Source organism: Penicillium waksmanii (genome assembly GCF_028829765.1).
Source record: "Penicillium waksmanii strain IBT 27052 chromosome Unknown utg000009l:1.0-4314994.0:1.0-4318279.0, whole genome shotgun sequence".
Lineage (NCBI taxonomy): Eukaryota > Fungi > Ascomycota > Eurotiomycetes > Eurotiales > Aspergillaceae > Penicillium > Penicillium waksmanii.
The window spans coordinates 1,111,406-1,132,003 of record NW_026643255.1 but is presented as its reverse complement, the minus strand read 5'-3'; the positions used below and the strand labels follow the sequence as shown (position 1 = coordinate 1,132,003).

Here is a 20,598-nt window from a genome sequence, read left to right as displayed (position 1 = left end):
ATTCACCTTGCTAGGAAAGTTTTGATAGTGGATGGAAGCATATTGGGGGGGTTTGAATGCATTAAAGAGCATGGCCGGGGGGGGAGCTTGTCTACAAGTTGATAGATCGATGAAGGTGAAAGCTATCCTTGGGGTCGGGCAGAACATGTCAGGTTAATTAGACCTTGTACCATATTATCTCTTCTTGAGTATGTGTGAAATTATACGCAATTCAGCAGTCTTTTCTTCAGCAAATCGGATCTTCTTGTAGATGAGGGATAAACAGAGTGCTTGGTTTTACCTCAGAATCCGTAGTCTTTTTGATATTTCTCCTCCTTATTTTGGTATTTCTCTCGCCGAGGAGGCTGGGGCTTCACATAGGGTTTGCCGATGGCAAAGCACATTATGGAGGTCGGTGATGCAGTGTCGGATATCTTGCTTTAGATAGATTTGTCCTGATAGAAGGGCAATTTGGTTCGTCTCAAGGAATGAAAAATTAAGACCAATCGTAGTATTGAATGGTTAGACAGCGCCGGGCTTTTCTTACATGGCAAGCCAGGTGCGAAGATCAACTGCCACGCCTTGCACAGCCGCCCTGCGCGGACTTGGCTGCTATCATTATTGCCCCATCTCCCGATCCCGTGGGGGCCATCGAGGTTTACGTATTAGAATATTAGATAAACTGGAGAATTCATAAAAGCTTCAAGCGTGGGAACCGCCTTGGACAGCAGAAGTAGGCTGGTAAATACTACCCTGCATGCGATATATGCGTATCTCCGTGGGAATTGTATCAACGTGTCTAACTACTACCAGTTCAATGCGTCTAAACGTTCAAGACATTTACTTCTCATCTTCATCACTCTCGTCCGAGCCAGATTCAGAATCTTCCTCGTCATCTTCGTCTTCGTCTTCGTCATCTTCCTCTTCCTCTTCCTCATCGTCACCGGCCTTGAAACCATAATCGTCCTCGAATTCCTTCAAAGCCTGGACCTTTGGTGTGAAGCCAAATGTCTCAAAGCCTTGCTTGAGAGTCTATTCACAGATATTAGTACAGGTACACCGAGGGAATAAAGAACTCTGGTGTCAGAAACAACCGAACTTACCTCTTCCAGAACAGTGCCGCAAGTGACAACAAGGTTGGTGGTCTTCGGCTCAAAAAGCGGAAGGATAATCTCACGAAGAGCACCCTTTACCTCATCGACACTGATACCACGGACCTTCTTCAGCATCTTCTCCTTGTAATCGCTAGGCAGGTTGCGCACAACCTGGCGGATGAAACTGCCTTGGGCGGCAGTGCCAGCAGTCATCTGTTCGTTGGCGTAGCCCACAACGATGCTGCTGATAGCGCCCTCCAACATCAGGGGGTCGAAAGGCGAGGCACCAGATAGATGATCCTCAACAATCTGCTTGCTGGACTCAAATGCCTTGTGCGCATTCGGAGATCGGTACACATCGAAGTTCACGAAGCCAGTGTCAATGTTGTGGGCGAAGTTGGTACCGTAGGCCAAACCCTTACCACGGACTGCAACCCAGAGGGGACCCTCAACAGCGTTCATGTAGGCGATGGCAACGAGCAAAGCCGGCAGGTTGGGGTCGTCATAGGAGTCGAGACCCCGGCTAGTGGCGTAGGCATAGGAAGAATCGACTGTCGGCATAGGAACAATGTAGGAAGAACCACCAATGGTCTTTCCTGCATCACTTAGCAGAGCCCGGCGGTTCGTGATGGGCTTCAATTCGGTGCTGGTTCCAAGACGCTCAGCAAATGGCTTCCAGGATGAAACGGGCCGGGGGAGCTTCTCCAAGTCGGCAACGACAACGACACGGATATTGTCAGGCTGGAAGAGCGACTTGCGGATTTCTTCCATGCGGCTCACAATCTCCTCGGGCTTGTTGGCAAGAAGACGCTTGACACGCTTGAGGTAACGGGCCTTCACTAGGGTGCTACGAGCCCGAGAGATGGACTCCTCCGCGAAATGGACCATAATGTGCACCGCCGCGAGCATGTCGTCACCACTGCGCTTGGAGTCGGGCACATCGGCCAGTAGCCTTGTGTTAATTGCTTGAAGTCTCTCGACATCGAAGATAGAGTTCCAGCACAGCTCTTGAATCCACGCAATGGCAGTCTCATACTTCTCAAGTTCGACCTGGAAGGAAACACGCAACATCTCGGAGTTACCGAGGCTTCGAGCAGTTTCCATGGCATAGCCGACGGTGTCCTTCTCAAGCTCCACCACAACCTGTTCAAAGTTGATCGTCTTGCCATCTCGCTGGACAGGTATGTTGAAGAACGCCTCAGTATAGATTGAAAGCAGGGGGCGTAGTTGAACGGGGACGGACTGCGCGGAGATGAGGACTGCCATCTGCACGAAGCTACTTTCGATGTGCTCGAAGTGGATGAAAAGAGGTTGATCCGAATGATCAGCATCCACGATCTTTTGGATTTTGTGGTCTGGTCGTCCAGCCTTCAGGGCAGCGCCAGATCGAGCCGTGGTGGTGTCCATGAAGTGAATAGACTCGGTTCCGGGTATAGCGAACTGGGCCAGAATCTCCTGGGGGATCTCCTTGTCGTTCTCTGCCTTGGCCTTCTCAAGCTTGTCGGCAAGCTGCTTGAGTCCTTTCTCGCCGAGACGCTCCTTCTGCGCAGTAACGCGGGCCTCTTCATCGGTCTTGAGCTTGTCAGAAAGTTTTTGGGACGGGACGCCCAGAATCGTAATGTGATGAGCATCGGCAATCCACTTGTTGATGAACTCCCGCCACTGGTCCTCGGTCCACTTTCTAATCACGTCGTACTCCTGAAGAGTTGCTACATCTCTCAAAGTCGAGCCATCGCGCTTTCCATACAGGAAATCAGTGATGACATACTCGGCCAGAGAAGAAGCATTGCTCTCGGTGTTAAATTTCCATGTACGGCACTGGCGGTCAATGCACTCGTTCATATATTTCATATCCAGGGCCTTCGTCATTGCCTCCTTCAGGATCTCGAAGAACCTCTTGTGAACCGAGGCAAGCTTGTCTGTCTCAACGCTCGTCATGGTGAACCTGATCTCCATACTAGGGTGATCATCGGTTGCATAGTAGACTGCGCTAGCAATTTGCTCTTTCTCAACAATGATGTTCTCCAGCAGAGAAGCAGATGATCCAGCCAGATATAACAGAGCGACGTTGAGTGCACCAGCTGTGAAATAATTAGTTTCTCTCTGGAACTTCCAACTATAACTCGGTACATACACTGGATAGGGTCATTGCAATCCGGACCCAAGAATCGAATCTCAACTTCACCGAAATCCTCATCCTCTTCAGGGAATTCAACAGTCTGAATGGTAGACTTGGTCAATGCAGGCGCCTGCTTGGAATCCGTCCAGGGTCTCTTGAAGGGGGCGTCAGGGCGCGGGATAACGTCCAAAATCGTATCTTCAAACTTGTCCAAAATTTGCAGCATATTGTTCTGGTCCACCTCACCAGTAATGACCAGACAAAGGTTCTTGGGCTGGTACATCTCACGGTGGAATTCCCTAATCCGCTCAGCTGAGAGGACACGAAGTTGTTCCATCATTCCGCCGGTCTCATAACGGAAACCGACACCTTCGGGGTAAGTGGCACGACGGGCCGCCAGGTCAATCAGCTCGGCTGCGTTGTTTTGAACACCTTGCATCTCGGAGTACACCACGCCAGCATCATTTCCAGCGCCGTCAATGTGGTGAACTTCGGTATAGCATCCCTCATCAGTCAGGGTAGGAGCAATGACATGCTCGAGGTAGATAGGCAGGATGCGGGCGAAGCCCTCCCAACCTGCTGTATCCAAGGTGTACGCTGTGTGGTCTGGGGCAGTCCAAGCATTTGTGCTGGAGTAAACTCGGGTGGCCAGCTTGTCCAGAAAGCCCTTGTACTGGTAGTTTCGAGATCCCATAAAGCAAAGATGCTCCAGTGTATGAGGGGCACCAGAATCATCGTGAATCTCGGTAGCCAGTACAAAATAACCATTTACCTTGGGACCTTTCTGGCCAATGACCACCACCCGCATACCAGTGCGTTGAGATTCATACTCGACGAATTCACTGGGCGAGTAGTCGGGCTTAAACTGCTGAAGCAGTTTAAAATGGCTCGACATCTTGAACGAATTCACCCCAGTGAAAATATTTCGCTGGAGATTGTAAATCCTATCTTATAGTTAGCATTTATGATCTACCATGAGATACAATCGAATATGTCAGAATTGCGGTGGTCCTCATGGTCAACATCATGATATTTTCAATGCTAGTGCTGAGCAAGGCGCTCAAACTACTATGCGTCGTACGCCCAATCCTAGAAGAAAATCTTGGAGGATACAAAAAGCAGCAGGATTGGGGACCTTCCTAGCCAACAAGGAACGTTGCAGTGAGCCATCCAGAAAATCGCCGACCACATAGCACATAGCATTAGGTGTGACGTGAGAATCGGCGGGGCACGAGATTGAGAAGTGGGGGAAGGAGATTGGGGAGCTGGGTAGTAGCTAGGCAGTTAACCAGATAGGAACTTGAAACTTACAGGAACCGAGTAGATGTCACTCGACTCAGACCTCGACAAAACCAAGACACGGTGGGTTTGGGAGAGTCTGAGCTTGTGTGCTGGACCCAGGCGGAGTCCTTTGCAAAGTTCCAAAGTTGGGTCCCGTCTCTTACAAAGCGAACGAGTGACCGGGACTGACTTACTACTTAGCTAGATAATACGGGGATCCGTGCTCTTATACCCTACCAGCCATCTTCTGGCTATTTTCTGCTTTTTGGAGACTTTTAATATTTATTTCATTTTTTTTTCAGCCAGCCCTGAGCCTGAATCTGAACTTGAACTGTTCTCATTCCCCTCCATCGACTCAGGGTGGGGCGGTGACGCCCAAAAGTCACGGGTTGTTGACACGCTGAAGTGCTTCAACACTCTTCACCCTCAACACAGAGCTTCCAAAGTCGTGTCCGCGCGCATCGCTTTACCATGTCATCTGAGAACGAAGTCTGCCAGGCTGTCCTGGCCTTCGTTACGGAAGGGGCTTATCCCGAGGAAAATATTGTCGCAGCCGAATTCCCAGCGACAGCTCTTGCCAAAGAGCTGGAGCTCATCGCGCAAGCTCGTGAACAGGTCGAGGTAAGTGGATGCGATTGTGACTTGGTCTCCAGTCGCCCGATTTCTCGATTTTGTAATAATTGCTAACCTCGCCCTTTCTGAGATAGAATGAAATCAGCTCCTTAAGTCGCGAGAACACCTTCGATGCCGACGAATGGATCGTCCAAGCAAAGCAACTACATGCGGATATCGAGCGCTCCCGACTGACGGCGCGGGAAATTGTCGAGCAACATGAGCAGACAGACCCCATCCGGTCCAAGGTCGAGGATGCGAGCGCGAAAGTAGGATTGATCGAGACCGAGATAGCCTTCAACGAGGCAGTGGCAGGCACATTAGAGGTGGTACAGCGACTATGCCAGCAATTGGAAGCTGCAAGAGCTTCTCTGGCCAGCGGTAATATCACAGTTTCTATCGAACAGCTGGAGGCTATCCAGGCGGCTCTCGGGGACAACACTTTCTTTGCCAATACCAACGTAATGAGCATCCTCACCATCGAGGGTTCTCGTCTAAGGCAAGAGATTGAAGAAGCAGTCCGCCTGCGCTGGTCTCAACAACTTAATGTGGACCGTCAAAAAGGCGAGCTTCGGATCGAGAAGGCTCAGGGTCCAGACTCTCTGGAAAGCACCATTTCGTCACTTGAACAGCTAGGTACCTTCACGGCCGTCAATGAGAAGTTCCAGCAAGACCTAATTACAGCAATCATTGATCCCATTCTACAACCTCGCCGTGACGGCAACAGTCACGCTGTCACAATCACGGAAGTTGGTATTCACCTTGATTCAGAATCATCAAAGGCAGCTGTTGCTGAAACCTTGGATCGCATTACTCGAGTTCTGGATTACCTGCGACAGAACCTACCGTCGTCGATTTTAGTTTCCATTCCTCATTCCTTTCTCCCAGCTGTTGCTTCAAAAACAATTTCAGGGTGGCTGTCTCCTGCCATCCCAACCGATCTCATTGGTCTCGATAAATTTGAAGAAACACTGGAACTTGTCCTACAGCTTACAAAAACCATCGAATCATGGGGCTGGTCCGGACACGAAGAGCTGAGTGGTTGGGTTAACCAGGCTGCTCGTTTGTGGCTTGCCCGGCGCCGGGTTGACTCGCTTGATCGTGTGCGCAAAGTCCTTGCGGCAAGCACAGGCAGCACTAAGCAGGTTGAGCGAGTGGAGAAAGAAACTGTTACCCAGGCCGATGAAGCGCTCTTGGAGAATGCCACCACTGACGACTGGGATGCAGAATGGGATGATGAGAAGGAAGAACCTACTACCGGAGAAAGTGCTATTCATGCCGAGGAAGATGAAGAAGATGTTAGTGCCTGGGGCTTGGACGACGATACTCAGGATGACGCCAAGCCCCAAGCAACGGCTTCGACTAATGATGACGATGGCGCCGACGATGCCGACGATGCCTGGGGGTGGGGTGAAGACGAAGAAGACGGTAAAGATGAGCAGAACGATCAATCGCATACTACTCCCTTATCAAAGCCGACCAAGGAAAAGAACAATGTGCAGCCGCTCGCAGAAAAAGAGGTGGTTCTGAGAGAGGTTTACACCGTGACCGACATACCAGAGTCGGTTCTAAGGATCGTTCAGCAGCAGATTACGGACTCCAAGGACATTTCTCTGCCACCGTAAGGATCCGAAAGCTCTATAATAACTTCCATTGTTGCATTGGGCTAACTGAAAACGCTAGACATTCCGCCTCCCGTGTTGCTTCCTCTGGCCCTGGTCTGCTTGCATTGCCCACGTTGATCCTGGCAATGTTCAAGGCCACATCCTCTTCGTTCTATTCACTCAAACTCAACTCTGGGCAGATGTATCTCTACAACGACAGCTTGTACCTTGCAGGTCAAGTTCGTGAGTTGATAGAGGAACATGACCTCTCCAGACTCAGCTCCGATGTGGAATCCCTGGAAAAATTTGGTAAACTTGCATATAGTAAGGAAATGCAAACGCAGAGTACTATTGTCACAGACCTTCTCGATGGGGCTCAAGGATTTGGACAATGCTCTGAGCAGCCATACAGATCAGAGTGTCAGAATGCTGTGAGCGCCGCTGTTGACAGGATCCGTGATGTCTACAAGGAATGGCAACCGATTCTATCTCACTCCGCCTTGCTTCAGTCCATTGGCTCTCTGATATCTACCATGACCAGCAAAGTCATCATTGATGTTGAGGATCTCGGTGATATCAGTGAAGACCAGTCGAAACAACTCGTCCAGTTCTGTAACCAAGTCTCCAAACTCGAGGATCTTTTTACGCCCGAGACAACGAGCGATGCCAATGCAGTACCAGTCACTGCCGTATATGTTCCAAACTGGCTTCGATTCCAGTACCTGATCAATATCCTTGAAAGCTCTCTCGCCGATATCAAATTTCTTTGGTTGGAAGGTGAATTGGGTCTGGAGTTCTCTATAGAGGAGGTGGTCGATCTCATTGAGGCTCTGTTTGCCGAGTCCGATTATCGACGTCGGGCTATTTCAGAGATTCGTCGAGCTCCGAGAGGATGAGATGCATCAGCGAGATAGTTCATTTCATAGCAAATATTCACAAAGTCATATTTTCCATCAACTTCAACTCGCTAAAAGTACCTCAGTAGAAGCGTAGTGGGCGGGGCGATCTCCGCGCTTTGCACTAGTGTGCCGCACCGGTCACCGTATTTTTTCCTCATCGACCCGCACAGGCTTGTCCATTTTGCGACAGCCATCTGCAGCGACTACCGATCGCATTTTGCACGAATTCTCGCCCATAATGAGTGACGATCAAGGATCTGCTACCGAGCCTGTGCAGAGACAGGTTCGTGTGCAGCTCACGAGCAAACAGGAGGACATTGCCCTTCCTGAATCCACCGGTCCAATTCTCGTGCCTACTGGTAAGAACAATTTGAAACCTGTATGTGCTGAAGATGAAAATGTGCTGATACCCTGTTTTTCACAGGCCTGCGACGTTATGCGCTGTCGACATTGGTGAACAACCTTCTGAGCAGCGAGAAGCCGATCCCATTCGAATTTTTGATCAACGGAACTTTTTTGCGTACCTCGATCGATGAATACCTGAGTGCCAATGGCATCTCCTCTGAGACGACTCTTGAGATTGAATATGTTCGCGCTTTGATTCCCCCGCTTCACATTGCCTCGTTCCAGCACGATGACTGGGTCAGCGCAACCGATGTGCTCTCTGCAACTGCACCCGCCGCAACCTGGGCCTCTGGCGCTACTTTCTCCAAGGGCCAAGAGAGAATTCTTTCCGGTTCTTATGATGGATTCCTTCGTGTTTGGAACATGTCCTCTGAGACTATTGCCACTTCCCCTGCTGCCACCGAGGGTGGGCACACGGCCTCTATCAAGGCTGCCAAATTCGTGTCTCCCAACCAGATCGCTTCGGCTTCCCTGGACCGCACCGTTAGACTGTGGAAGTACACCGAGGAGGCTGATGGCTTCTCTGGAAAGATTGCTCCTCAGCTCGAGCTCTATGGCCACAAATCCGGAATCGAGTCTTTGGCCGTGAATGCGCCATCTAACCGTCTCCTGACTGGCTCGTCCGATAACAACGTTGGATTCTGGAGCACCAAGAAGGCTGATGCTCCTGCTGCTCCGGAAAACTTGCTTCCTTCTAACGCTGCTCGCAACTCCAAGCGACGCAAGCTGAACTCCTCTGTCAGCACAGCGCAACGCGGTCCTCTGGCCCTTCTTTCGGCTCACACCGGCCCCGTTTCGGCTGCCATCTTCGACGCTAGAGATTCCACCGTTGGATACTCTGCGTCTTGGGACCACTCCCTCCGCACTTGGGATCTGGTTACCGCTTCCCTGGTTGACACTCGTACTACTGCACACTCACTTCTCTCTCTGGAGCACCTTCCCGACCACAACCTTCTCGCAGCTGGTACCTCTGCTCGCCACATCACTATGATTGATCCCCGTGCCTCTGCTACAACCGTTGCTGCTATGACTCTCCGTGGCCACACCAACGCTGTTGTCAGCTTGGCCCGTGACCCACACAGCTCCCACGGTCTAATTTCTGGTTCCCACGATGGGACTGTGCGCCTGTGGGACTTGCGGAGCACCAAGACCGACAAGGAAGGCATTGTCGGTGAGAGTGTGTACTCCATTCCCCGCAAGAGTCTCGAGGATGAAGGCAAGGCGGACTCCAAGCGTGTCGGAGGAGAAGGCGTCAAGGTGTTCAGTGTGTGCTGGGACGAAACCGTGGGCATTGTGAGCGCGGGTGAAGACAAGCGGATCCAGATCAACCGCGGTGAGGGTGTTCTGTCCTCGGCAAAGGAGTAGACTTGCGCATACGGGCAACGGCGTTTTTAGATTGTGGTTTTGTGTCAAAAAGTTTCCGTCTCGTTTCCAAGGTTCCCTTTGTTTGCAGCTTAATTTAGCCTATGGATGTGGATATATAGTACTATTTCAGATGTAAATCTACTGTTACTATTACTACATCAAACACAGATGTGAAGGGAGTTTTCCAATTCGTATTTTGAACGAGATATAATACATTGATAGAGGGTAAATTCACACATAAGCTGGCATGTAACCGTATGCCAGCAATCAAGAAAAACGCCATTTCCATGCCTCTCACAACACTGTGAGATTATCCGATAACGTTTTAAAGAACAAAGTCAAGGCCTGGAACTCTTGACTTACATACGACGCTCCATGCGGTTCAGCTTGACAGGAGTTTTGATCTGAATTGAATTGTTAGCTTTGCATTTCCACGCAGACTCTTCGGCCAATCCATGAGGTTTTGGGTTATTTGCCGGCTGGTATGAGGTATTCCAGTCGATTTCAAGCCCAAATTTGCCATGCCATAGCCACCAGAGCAAAATATCGGAAGTAAACCTACCTGGGTGCGGGTACGCTGTCCGCGAACAGGAAGACCCAAAGCATGACGACGGCCACGGTATGTTCCGGTCTCCTTCAGACGCTTGATATCGTTCACAACCTCTCTGCGCAGATCATTCTCAATCTTCATGTCCGACAAGACGGCGGTCATGTCAAGAACCTGCTTGTTGGCCAGCTCGCCGACTCGGCAGGTCGGGTGGATGTTGAAGCGGGCTAGGAGGCGGGAGGAGGTATGGTTGCCGATACCGAAGAAGGACTCAAGAGACTTCTATAAAGTGCAGATTTAAGTTAGTTTGCGGGCCAATTGGTCGAGACCCGGGGGTCGTGTTGGGGGGTGAGGGCAGAAGTGTTGCTTGCCTTGAGCAGGTTCCGCTCGGGGAAGTTGACGCCGAGGATGAAGACCTTGAAGCTTGTTAGGAAGATGTTAAATCGAGAGGGACTTTGGAAAAGACTGTACCATCTTGCCGGGTAATAGATTGTCTGATTGATTGATACTCGGTTCAATTGACGCTTGTCCGCGATGCGCGGGAGAAATCATCCGGCAAGAACGTTTCTCCGACGAGTGGCCCTCTCCGCATGCCATTGCAAGCTGGCCTCCACTTCTCGCTCCTTCACCACATCTACCCAGAGTAGTGGCAATTCGCAATCATGAATTTCCGCAACCTCTTTCTCTCCCTTTTCCTGGTCCTTGCGGTCAGCTTCGCGCTGGTCCAGGCCGAAGATGCTCAGAAGGAACCTCGTGGTCCCAAGATCACCAACAAGGTATCTCACAATAGTCTCCATCGCTCTGCTACCAATGCTAATTAATTGCTGCAGGTCTACTTCGATGTTAACCATGGAGACGAGTCCATGGGCCGAATTGTTATGGGTCTTTACGGCAAGACTGTCCCAGAGGTTAGTTACACTCCGGAGTCATGCATGAGAATGCCATTAACACTACTCGTTTGCCCTTAGACCGCTGAGAACTTCCGGTAAGACGATTGCGACGAAACCATTTGGCTTCTCCATGGATCAATTCTAATACTTCTTCAGCGCTCTGGCTACCGGTGAGAAGGGCTTTGGTTACGAGGGCTCCTCTTTCCACCGTGTGATTAAGGACTTCATGATCCAGGGTGGTGACTTCACCAACGGTGACGGTTTGTATCCTTCCTGCCCATGGACAACTACGGAGAGTACTGATGCATAATGCAGGCACTGGTGGCAAGTCTATCTATGGTAACAAGTTCAAGGACGAGAACTTCAAGCTTCGCCACACCAAGAAGGGCCAACTGAGTATGCAATCCCTCTTGGTGATTACATTGTTTGAAAGATCGTGAAAACTGACGATATCTTAGGCATGGCCAACGCTGGCAAGGACACCAACGGCTCCCAGTTTTTTATTACCACCATCATCACCTCGTGGCTCGATGGCCGCCACGTTGTATTTGGTGAGGTCCTTGAGGGCTACGACATTGTCGACAAGATCCAGAATGTCGACAAGGCTCGTGGTGACAAGCCCTCGACCCCCGTCACGATCGTGAAGAGTGGCGAGCTGGAGTTTGAGGCTGAAGCCGAGGATGTCAAGGCCGATGATAAAGGTAGCCGCGATGAGCTGTAAATCAGCAGTTGGGCCCTCGCTCTGCTCTTCTGCTCCTGGTTGAAGGTGGCTGATGATACTTGCTCCCCTAAGAATCCAACCCCGCCCCGACGCCAGCTCCCGAAATTCTTTCCTCGTTGGAGGCGTCGCCCTCTTACCCAATGCAGCCTGTCTGGATCCTGTTCGGACTGATTGTCTTGGTGGGTATCTATGTTTGCCGCCGCAACATCCGCCAGCAGCAGCAACAACAGAACAGTGAGAAAAAGGAATTTGATGCTTAAGTGAAGTGCAGATAACCGATAGCCTAAGAATATAGCACATTTGGAAGAATCCATTACATTTTGAACATGCAAGATTGGAGGATCAACATGACATCAGCGATGGTCGCACTCCCACATAAGCCTCCGTACATGTACATGTATGTACTTTGTTTCAAGCTGCGTAGATCACAGTCATCGGGTCCGCTTTTGGGTGAGCCAATCATCATCTTGGCCACCTTACTTAGTCAATCCCCCCTATGGGGCTAGACTACCAGTGGTTACTTTAGTACGAAAAAAAAACTCTGAGGTACGGTGTATTACCGGTTTCGGTACTTGCCTTTGGCCTGACCATTGGTCACTATAAAAGTTCCTATGCAGCCCTGATACAAACACCATACGAACAGTACCTGGCTCTACCACCGGACACACAGGCCACAGCACGGTGACCCCGTAACCCGTGAAGTACATGATTTGCCTCCTTCCCACAGACCGCAGAAAACCTCCCTCTTCATCATCCCTTTCTCACCACTCCACTCATCTTTCTCTTCTTTCTTCTCGGTGCTCATAGAGTATTTAGAACTGGGAGGATTTGCATTTTCGTCCTTCTCTTACCCCTCTCTTGTTAATTTTTGTCTCTCACTTTTCTCTAAGTGGGAAAAAAAAACGAGAGCACTCTTCATTCCGCCTTCTCTCGTCTCTTGAAGGTATTACATTCTCTTCTTTGCAAGTGTCGCTTTTATTCGATCGCTTGCATCTTATCGACTCTGAGAATCTCAGTTCAGTGATTTTTTTACCAAAAAAACTGTTCGCATTCCCAAACCTTGATTCCTTTTCTCTCACCCCTCGAAAAAAAAAAAAATCCCACAGCCCACCCAACGACCTGTTACTGATCAACCATCTTCTTCGGTGATAGAAATCCTCCAACCACACGCAAATATGGCCGACGGACTTCAAATGGGCAACTTGTCCATCAACGACTCCCAGCACGCCCCCCAGGGTAACGGACCCCCTGGCCGTGCCGCTTATATCCCTCCTCACCTTCGTGGCCGCCCTAACATGGATGGTGCCGCTCCTCCTCCTGGCCCCGGTGCCGGTGCTCCTCGGTACGATACCTCAAACCCCCCCATGCCTGCAGACAGCCACTAATTCTTCGGTTTTCAGCGGCGGTCCTCGCGGCAACTGGGCTAATGCTAACGCTCCTGACTTCAGCCCTCGTCCCGCCAACGGTAATTCAACCTGGAACCCAGATGGTCGAGCCCCCCCGGCCCTTCGATCCCCATGCTTACGGACATCCAGGAAGTGCAGGTGGCAGTGGTGGTGGTGGCTACGCTGGTGCTGGTGCCTCTGCCCGCGGTTCGGGAGATGGCCAGTGGCGCGACGGAAAGCACGTCGCCGGTCCCGCCAACGCTCGTGTCGAGCGCGAACTTTTCGGTGTCCCCAACGACCCTACCAAGCAGCAAACCGGTATCAACTTCTCCAACTACGACGATATCCCCGTTGAGGCTTCCGGCCAAGATGTTCCCGAGCCCGTTAACGCTTTCACCAACCCCCCCTCTTGATGACCACCTGATCACCAACATCAAGCTCGCCAGCTATGTTGTCCCCACTCCCGTCCAGAAGTACTCGATCCCCATTGTCATGAACGGTCGCGATCTGATGGCTTGTGCCCAGACCGGTTCCGGAAAGACCGGTGGTTTCCTTTTCCCCATTCTCTCCCAGGCTTTCCAGACCGGTCCCTCTGCTGCCCCCCAACAGGCTTCTGGTCAGTTCAGCTACGGCCGTCAGCGCAAGGCCTACCCCACCTCCCTTATCCTCGCTCCCACTCGTGAGCTGGTCTCCCAGATCTTTGACGAATCACGCAAGTTCGCCTACCGTTCGTGGGTCCGCCCCTGTGTCGTCTACGGTGGTGCCGACATTGGCTCCCAGCTGCGCCAGATCGAGCGTGGTTGCGATCTGCTCGTTGCCACCCCCGGTCGTCTGGTCGATCTGATTGAGCGTGGCCGTATCTCCCTTATTAACATCAAGTACTTGGTTCTTGATGAGGCTGATCGCATGCTGGACATGGGTTTCGAGCCCCAAATTCGCCGCATTGTCGAGGGTGAGGATATGCCTCGCGTAGAGGACCGCCAGACTCTCATGTTCTCGGCCACCTTCCCCCGTGATATCCAGATGCTGGCCCGTGACTTCCTGAAGGACTACATTTTCCTGTCGGTTGGCCGTGTCGGTTCTACCTCCGAGAACATTACCCAGAAGGTCGAGTACGTCGAGGATCACGACAAGCGCTCCGTTCTGCTGGATATCCTCCACACTCACGGCACGACTGGCCTGACCCTGATCTTCGTCGAGACCAAGCGCATGGCCGACTCCCTCTCCGACTTCCTGATCAACCAGCGCTTCCCTGCCACTGCCATTCACGGTGACCGCACCCAGCGTGAGCGTGAGCGTGCTCTGGAGTTCTTCCGTAACGGTCGCTGCCCCATCCTGGTCGCCACTGCCGTTGCTGCTCGTGGTCTTGATATTCCTAACGTCACTCACGTCATCAACTACGATTTGCCCACTGACATCGATGACTACGTTCACCGTATCGGTCGTACCGGTCGTGCTGGTAACACTGGTATTGCCACCGCTTTCTTCAACCGTGGCAACCGTGGTGTCGTTCGTGACCTTCTTGATCTCCTTAAGGAAGCTCACCAGGAGGTTCCCGCTTTCCTTGAGAGCATTGCTCGTGAGGGCAGCAGCTTTGGCGGTCGTGGTGGCCGTGGCGGTCGTGGCCGTGGTGGCTCCACCGCCACTCGCGATGTTCGTCGCCTACCTCCCTCCGCTGGCGGCTTCGGCAGCGGCTACAGCTCTACCCCCTCTTACGGCGGCAGTGGTGGTAGCTACGGCGGCGGAGCCCCGTCTTACGGCGGTAGCGGTGGCGGCTATGGCGGTAGCGGCGGTGGCTACGGCGGCGGCGGCGGCGGCGGCGGCAGCTACGGCAACCCCTCTGGCGCTGGTGGCCCCTCTTCCTGGTGGTAAACCAGTCGTGGTCTGATGATATGGCCGTCGGGTCTGATTGGCTCCCATTTCTTATTTCCTTATTGTCTTTCATTGACGGATACGATCAGAACGAACCCCTGAGCTCTTTTCTCCTCGCTATATCTCGGGGACGGCTTTGTCATGACTGCGACGACTTTCCTATGCTTTTCTAGATTTTACGCTGTTTCTGTCTCCTTATTGCTCGCATTTGTTTGGCTTTTCCTTTTATCTTTTCCTGTACTTGCTTTTTTTCATTTCGCACGTTTTCCACGGCTCTCAATCGGCCTTGTTTAAACACGGGGCGTTCGAGCAGTTCTGATCTCCTTTTTGTTGCTCATGGTCATCTATGATGACGATTTCTTTCCTCTTCGAGCAACCGGCGATTGGCACTGCATGAACATCATAGAATGCGTTGTCTTTTCTGTGTCCGCTCTCATCAGATACCCCTTTTTTCGAGCTATCCCAATGGGGATAATATTCGAATGACGCGCGCGCCGAGCAGGAGAATGCCGGCTTTTCATCTCCCTCGAAAAGTGATCTTTTATATCTGCATCCATCTTCTCGGTGCTGTCATGGCTGACAGCGTCGGTATCTCGTGGCGGACCTTTTCTTTAATGCGTTGCTGCAACCCTCGTGTGTGTCGCGTTTCTTCTCGCAAACCAAAAACCGCGCTTTCTTTCTCCGGGCTTTGCTTTTTTTTTAGAATTTTTACAGGTGTGCAACCGTCGGCGATGGGGTGCTTATCATGACTCTTTCTGGTTCGGATATCTATTTACTTCGTCGTTGAGGTCGCCTGGTGGAGGGGTTTCGAACGGGAATTCTTTTGCATTCTGTATGGCGTTGGCTTGACTGCATCCACATGTCCTCTGGGTCCCCGCGGAGGCTTAATGGTTTCCTCATGGGTTCTCTTCATATCTCCTTGACTTTTTTACGGATCCGGGAGGATGGGACGCTGTCACCGGCGCTGAATGACTCGCTCACCGGTATCATGGTTTCCATCCGCGCATGGAATGGCCTGGTAGGAAGAGCGAGCGAGGCCGCGAGTTTGAAAGCCGTCTGATTTCAATTTCAACGTTATTTGAAAAGTTGTTCCTATTTGATTCTCGTAGATTTTCTCTTATAGTAGGTTTGAATGCCCTTGCGTAGAGTTCAACCAATATACACATGACGGTGTAAGCATGACTTTACTTCACCCATCTCATTTAGTATTGATACTACGTTATTTTTAAAAACTCGGAACAGGAACCATTTATATAATTTAATTTTATTTAAAAAGGAACAAGAACCAATAAATACAACAGGAGAATGCAAGCTTGAAATATCAAAGTTGCATTGTACTACTTACTATACTCGTAGTGCACCCTCTGCTCACTGTGGTACTCCGCCTCCCAGATGCGGGTAGCTATCACTCCCGCAGGCTAAAGTTCACAATTGCGGCTTCGTCCCTTCCGGCTTTTCCTCTTCCTCTTCACCCTATCCAATCCTCTCCTCGCTTATCCTTTCCCCTCCTTCACCCTTCACTCTTCGACCCCCGACCCGTCCATCTTCCTCATCCATCCTTTCTTGGTCGCCTTCCATTTAGGGGCGCCGTCACTGCCCCCGACATCGTTTTCCCCCGGATCTCAGGAGCTTTCACAACCACACACAAAGCGACTCCCTTGATTGTCATCCACACTCAATATGGCCGAGGTCGAAACCCCGGCAATGGATGAATCCTTTGCTGCTTCCGAAGTAGCAGACGACCATGCACACGGCTCAACGGCCAGCGCGACGGTCGGTACAAGACGCCAGGCAAATGGTACGATTGGTTCCGTCTACTCTGGAAACAAGATTCGACATTTGAAAAAGGAGGATGGTATCCCCCTCTGGCGAAAAGATATCCAATACCAATTCCTCAAACTCGTCTTCGAAGACAAGACCCCCGTCTTCACGCGATACCCCGACGGAGAGAAGAAGATGGACTTTGCCGACATCTACATCGACGCGATGGCGAGGAGCAGCAAGACAAGTAAGATCTTGAAGGACAAACTACAAAATGATAAGCCCGCGGCTATCAGCATGGCGATGGTGTGCCTGCTGGTGAATTTTGGTCGCATGAACACAACTCTTAACTGTGAATTCCTCCATTCTCCCTGGATTTGTCGCACTACTAACCACTTCGTCTTTTCTACATTACAGTTTTCCCCGAAATGCGTGCTCAATTACGAACCTACCACTCCATCCCTTCCCTCCAGGCTCACCAGGACTCCAATGCCTATAAGCAACTGCAGGATGCTCCGCGTTTAAAATCCATCCTTAAGGGCGCCTCCGAGGATGTCGATCAGCCAAACACTTTGGAAAAGATCAAGCAGCTGAATGGGCCCCGAACGAACCCTGTCAACCTTATCTTTGTCCTGGCACAATATGCCCCTAAAGTCTCGGAAACGCATTTCTTCCCTCCGCGCGATTTCTTCGATTTGGTCATGCGATCCACACTGAGTAGCGAAAGCCGTGCTAGGGCTTTCCTGTGGTTGATGTGGTGGTATCTGGAGAGCGATTTCAGCCGTGAAGCCGCTTTGAACAATCCGTTTGGTCCCGGTCTAGAAGGAGACGGTGCTGACGGCTTGCCTCTGAAGGTTCCCGCTTTCGAGAGCTTAACAGAGGAGCAGGCGAATGAGGAAAACATTGACACTCCAGAGGAACTGGAGTATGGGGAATCTAAAAGGCTCGAACGAAAGCGTATTTTGGAGGATGAAGAACCACTTCCCCGAGTACCAAAACGTCAGAAGAAGGGTACGATATTATGCATGCATTGCGTTTGGTACCTTTACTAACTCGCTTTTTCCGCAATAGATTTCGGTCTGGATGAAGACTCTTTTGCGGGAGACTACTCTGGTTTAGGAGGTCGAGGCTCTGCCATGTCTACACCTCTCCATCCTTCTGCGAAGCGCAGTCTGGATGACGAGGATGATGAGTTGACCCCCGGAAACTCCTCTCGGCCACGCAACAAGCAGGCAAAGCGGGAATCATCTCTCAACCGAGCTGTCGGCCAGCAACGACTAATTTTGAAGACAAGAATGGATCACACCCCTGATGCTTCGCCTGCTCCTCCGGGTTCTAACCATCCGGTATTGAACCGTTTCATTGCCGAGCCTTCACTTTCACAGGCTCCAGGCCGTCGGCCACGTCCCCTTACACAGCACCAAATTGCGGTTGAGCAAAACCGTCGTCAACGCATTGAATATCTATTGGCTAAGCGGAGGGCTACCTCATACCGCATGCTTCGTTCTAAGCGCAATGCCGAAACCCCTTTTGTCCGATACGGACGCCTGGTGCAGGGGCTACCGGAGGGTTACGACACCGAAGATGAAGAGACCTCCTGGGGCAAAGGTGGTCTTCTTCCCAATCCCAATGAAGAAGACGACTACGGCGAGTGCGCTAGTTTCTTCCTCTCCGTGGTTCGAAAAGCAGCTCGGCGACTTGATCGTTGGGACTACGAGGATGCCAACGGTCCGAGGAAAGACCGCCTGAAAGAGCGCGAGGAGCGGCAGATAGCTAAAGCTGCCATGGAGGCAGATGTCCGAGCTGCAAGCAACCGAGCTCGCGCACGCCCTGCGCGTGGTGGTGCTGCTTCCAAGCGAAAGTCTACTGGAACTGGGGCCGCGCCCGGAACAGGCAAAAAGACGGCCACAGGACGCTTGAAGGGTGGTCGCAGCCGCCCCTCTGGCGTGGCTGGTGCTGCCTCCGCTGCGGACACGCCGTCTTGGTACCCCGACAACGGAGAGGTGGAAGGAGAGTTGGATGATTTGGACCGTGAACTTCTAGGTGAGGGTTCTGCCGATGAAGACGGTGCCCCTCGTGCTGGAGACGATGGCGATTCTTCTGATGAATCTGCAGATGATGATGGGGACGAGGATGAGAACCTGTCCACCTATGACGGGCCTAACGGCTACGCACGCCACGAGAGTTCGTCCCCTGTGCCGTCAGGGGCAGCTGAACGACGCGAAGACGGAGACGAGGCGATGGAGGAATAAATCCACTCGGAAATTGGCGTTTTCTTTTTCTATTTGTTTCATGAGATAATATTGCTGGACGAACCCATGGATTGTGAATTTCTAGGTAACTGGGGGCTTTCGATATTTGTGCTGGACTGTACACTCTTTGGGCGATGATGGTGCCCTTGATATGTATTCTCCTATGTTTTTTTTTTCTCTATCTTGTGCTTTCATCTATGAATGACAGCATCTGTGAATTCACCGACAGCTTGTCACTTTTCTCCCAATACCTCAAAGCTAGTATCTTTTTATCTGATACAGAATCGAGAGACCGAGGATGGAGCATTCAGTCGGGCTTGTTATTACCTCAGATATAACCAGGGTCTGGCCAGGGCACATGTCGAAGTTGTAGCGTATTTATAAATCGGAAGCCATCATGGATTATTTGTTTAGGAGAATTGACCGAATTAGCCCCGCACTAGTATGTTTTGAGGATTTTATAATTACTATAATTTGATACGACTTGATAACTATTAAGATAAATACGAGAGTATTTGTATATCACCACAATCTGCTAGCAATCCCATCTCTACACAACACTATTGTAAAGAAATGGTCGCTGTTCACTTTCTATTGTTGATAGCATAGGGTTGAAATCGGCCGAAATCTAAATTCGAACGAGTTCACGTCGGATATCAAATGAACTACAGTACTACGATGGCCGAGCTGCTAGTCTCAATCGAAGCTCATCTGACTGAAAGGTATTCTTGTAGCAGTGTAAGGATTTATTTTCAAGTCGAAGCTCTAGTTGATCTTTTTCTCTCAGTGTTAAAACGATAGGGCCTACCATTACATGGGATACGGAACTCTCCTAGCCGACATCATATGTCCACAACTTTGGTACGATTCAAGACCGTACTAGTAGCTTGGGCAGCGTTGAAACATTTTTATGTCGCAGAGCTCCTTCCAAACCGAATTGTTTGTTCGATATGCTCTTTTAAACTGGTCAAGGTGGTGGTGAAGCTGGAATTAGCAACCGGCCACAGCCCACTCACACTCCTGGTGATGGAGACAAAAGTCCCGCGCATATCTGATGGATGCTTTTGTTTCCCTCCCCCCAGAGACCTGCGGGGTTCTCAATTATATCCACTGCAGCAAAGGACACGTATGATGCCACTGGGCCGTGTCTTGTCTCCCCCACAGTGACATCGTATAGCTGCAGCTGCATGACTGACCTTCATTGCATGTGACGGCCCCTCATCTTCGCCTCTTATTTCCCCGTCATTCATGTCCTGATGACCTCTGTTCTGTGTATTGCCCCCTCCAATCTCCAGTATGTGGGAGATGTACATACCGAGAATTGGAGGGGGTTGGCTAAGGGTCTCTGGGGATCATCCACCGATTCACCGATAGCTCTGTGGATTCAGTGAAGTCATGAAATGTAGTAGCCCCACAGCCTTCGGGATCAGCCAGTCTCAAGTGCAAGCGCCCAGGCTACTCGTCAAGGGGAGGTCCAAACTAAAAAAGGCAAAGAGCCCCTAAAGAGGTACGTGAGGAGTGGCCAACGGCAGCGGGGGCATTCATAAGGAGTTTGTCAGAGTCAAAAGTTCGCCGCGGACCACTTTCCTCCCGCTCTGACGTCTTCTCTCCTCCCCAACACTTTTTCTCTGGCGCCATCTTTGCAGCTTTCTGCCCAACACTCAATCGATCACCTTGCAAGTCTTCTTACCTCTGGATCCTTTCTCCTTCAAGTTCCACCTGTGTAAGACATCTCATGCCTCTTCCCTCATCCCTCCGATAGAATCCCATTTCTCGCTGTGCCTCCTATCAGTCTGGCTATCGACTTGTCGA

At 51.1% G+C, this 20,598-nt stretch overlaps 7 protein-coding genes across 7 annotated transcripts; 5 read left to right on the top strand and 2 right to left on the bottom strand.

Moving 5' to 3' along the window:
• Nucleotides 1-819: 819 nt before the first annotated feature.
• N7481_010786 (putative zinc metalloprotease) lies at nt 820-4,087 on the bottom strand (the record flags this gene model as incomplete). Its single annotated transcript, XM_057270005.1, has 3 exons — nt 820-1,011; nt 1,083-3,154; nt 3,208-4,087. 3 exons carry the CDS (start codon nt 4,085-4,087, stop codon nt 820-822), a joined length of 3,144 nt encoding a protein of 1,047 aa, XP_057117179.1.
• Nucleotides 4,088-4,777: 690 nt separating this feature from the next.
• Nucleotides 4,778-9,358, top strand: N7481_010785 (uncharacterized protein; the record flags this gene model as incomplete). The annotated part of the gene is made up of 6 exons (XM_057270004.1): nt 4,778-4,861; nt 4,909-5,094; nt 5,181-6,706; nt 6,769-7,565; nt 7,843-7,947; nt 8,013-9,358. Coding segments are annotated over 6 exons (4,044 nt in total), but the record flags the coding sequence as incomplete, so codon positions are not given.
• A 359-nt stretch (nt 9,359-9,717) lies between these two features.
• On the bottom strand, nt 9,718-10,321 carry N7481_010784 (mitochondrial 37S ribosomal protein uS13m; the record flags this gene model as incomplete). Its single annotated transcript, XM_057270003.1, has 3 exons — nt 9,718-9,762; nt 9,921-10,187; nt 10,235-10,321. Coding segments are annotated over 3 exons (399 nt in total), but the record flags the coding sequence as incomplete, so codon positions are not given.
• Nucleotides 10,322-10,567: 246 nt separating this feature from the next.
• Nucleotides 10,568-11,776, top strand: N7481_010783 (uncharacterized protein; the record flags this gene model as incomplete). Its single annotated transcript, XM_057270002.1, has 7 exons — nt 10,568-10,681; nt 10,736-10,813; nt 10,874-10,890; nt 10,952-11,055; nt 11,111-11,191; nt 11,254-11,496; nt 11,589-11,776. 7 exons carry the CDS (start codon nt 10,568-10,570, stop codon nt 11,774-11,776), a joined length of 825 nt encoding a protein of 274 aa, XP_057117176.1.
• A 915-nt stretch (nt 11,777-12,691) lies between these two features.
• On the top strand, nt 12,692-14,773 carry N7481_010782 (DEAD/DEAH box helicase; the record flags this gene model as incomplete). The annotated part of the gene is made up of 4 exons (XM_057270001.1): nt 12,692-12,858; nt 12,917-12,981; nt 13,052-13,284; nt 13,340-14,773. 4 exons carry the CDS (start codon nt 12,692-12,694, stop codon nt 14,771-14,773), a joined length of 1,899 nt encoding a protein of 632 aa, XP_057117175.1.
• An 859-nt stretch (nt 14,774-15,632) lies between these two features.
• N7481_010781 (uncharacterized protein) lies at nt 15,633-15,833 on the top strand (the record flags this gene model as incomplete). The annotated part of the gene is made up of 1 exon (XM_057270000.1): nt 15,633-15,833. One exon carries the CDS (start codon nt 15,633-15,635, stop codon nt 15,831-15,833), a length of 201 nt encoding a protein of 66 aa, XP_057117174.1.
• Nucleotides 15,834-16,453: 620 nt separating this feature from the next.
• N7481_010780 (uncharacterized protein) lies at nt 16,454-18,786 on the top strand (the record flags this gene model as incomplete). Its single annotated transcript, XM_057269999.1, has 3 exons — nt 16,454-16,886; nt 16,952-17,545; nt 17,606-18,786. The coding sequence occupies 3 exons, from the start codon at nt 16,454-16,456 to the stop codon at nt 18,784-18,786; spliced, it is 2,208 nt and encodes a 735-aa protein (XP_057117173.1).
• Nucleotides 18,787-20,598: the final 1,812 nt, after the last annotated feature.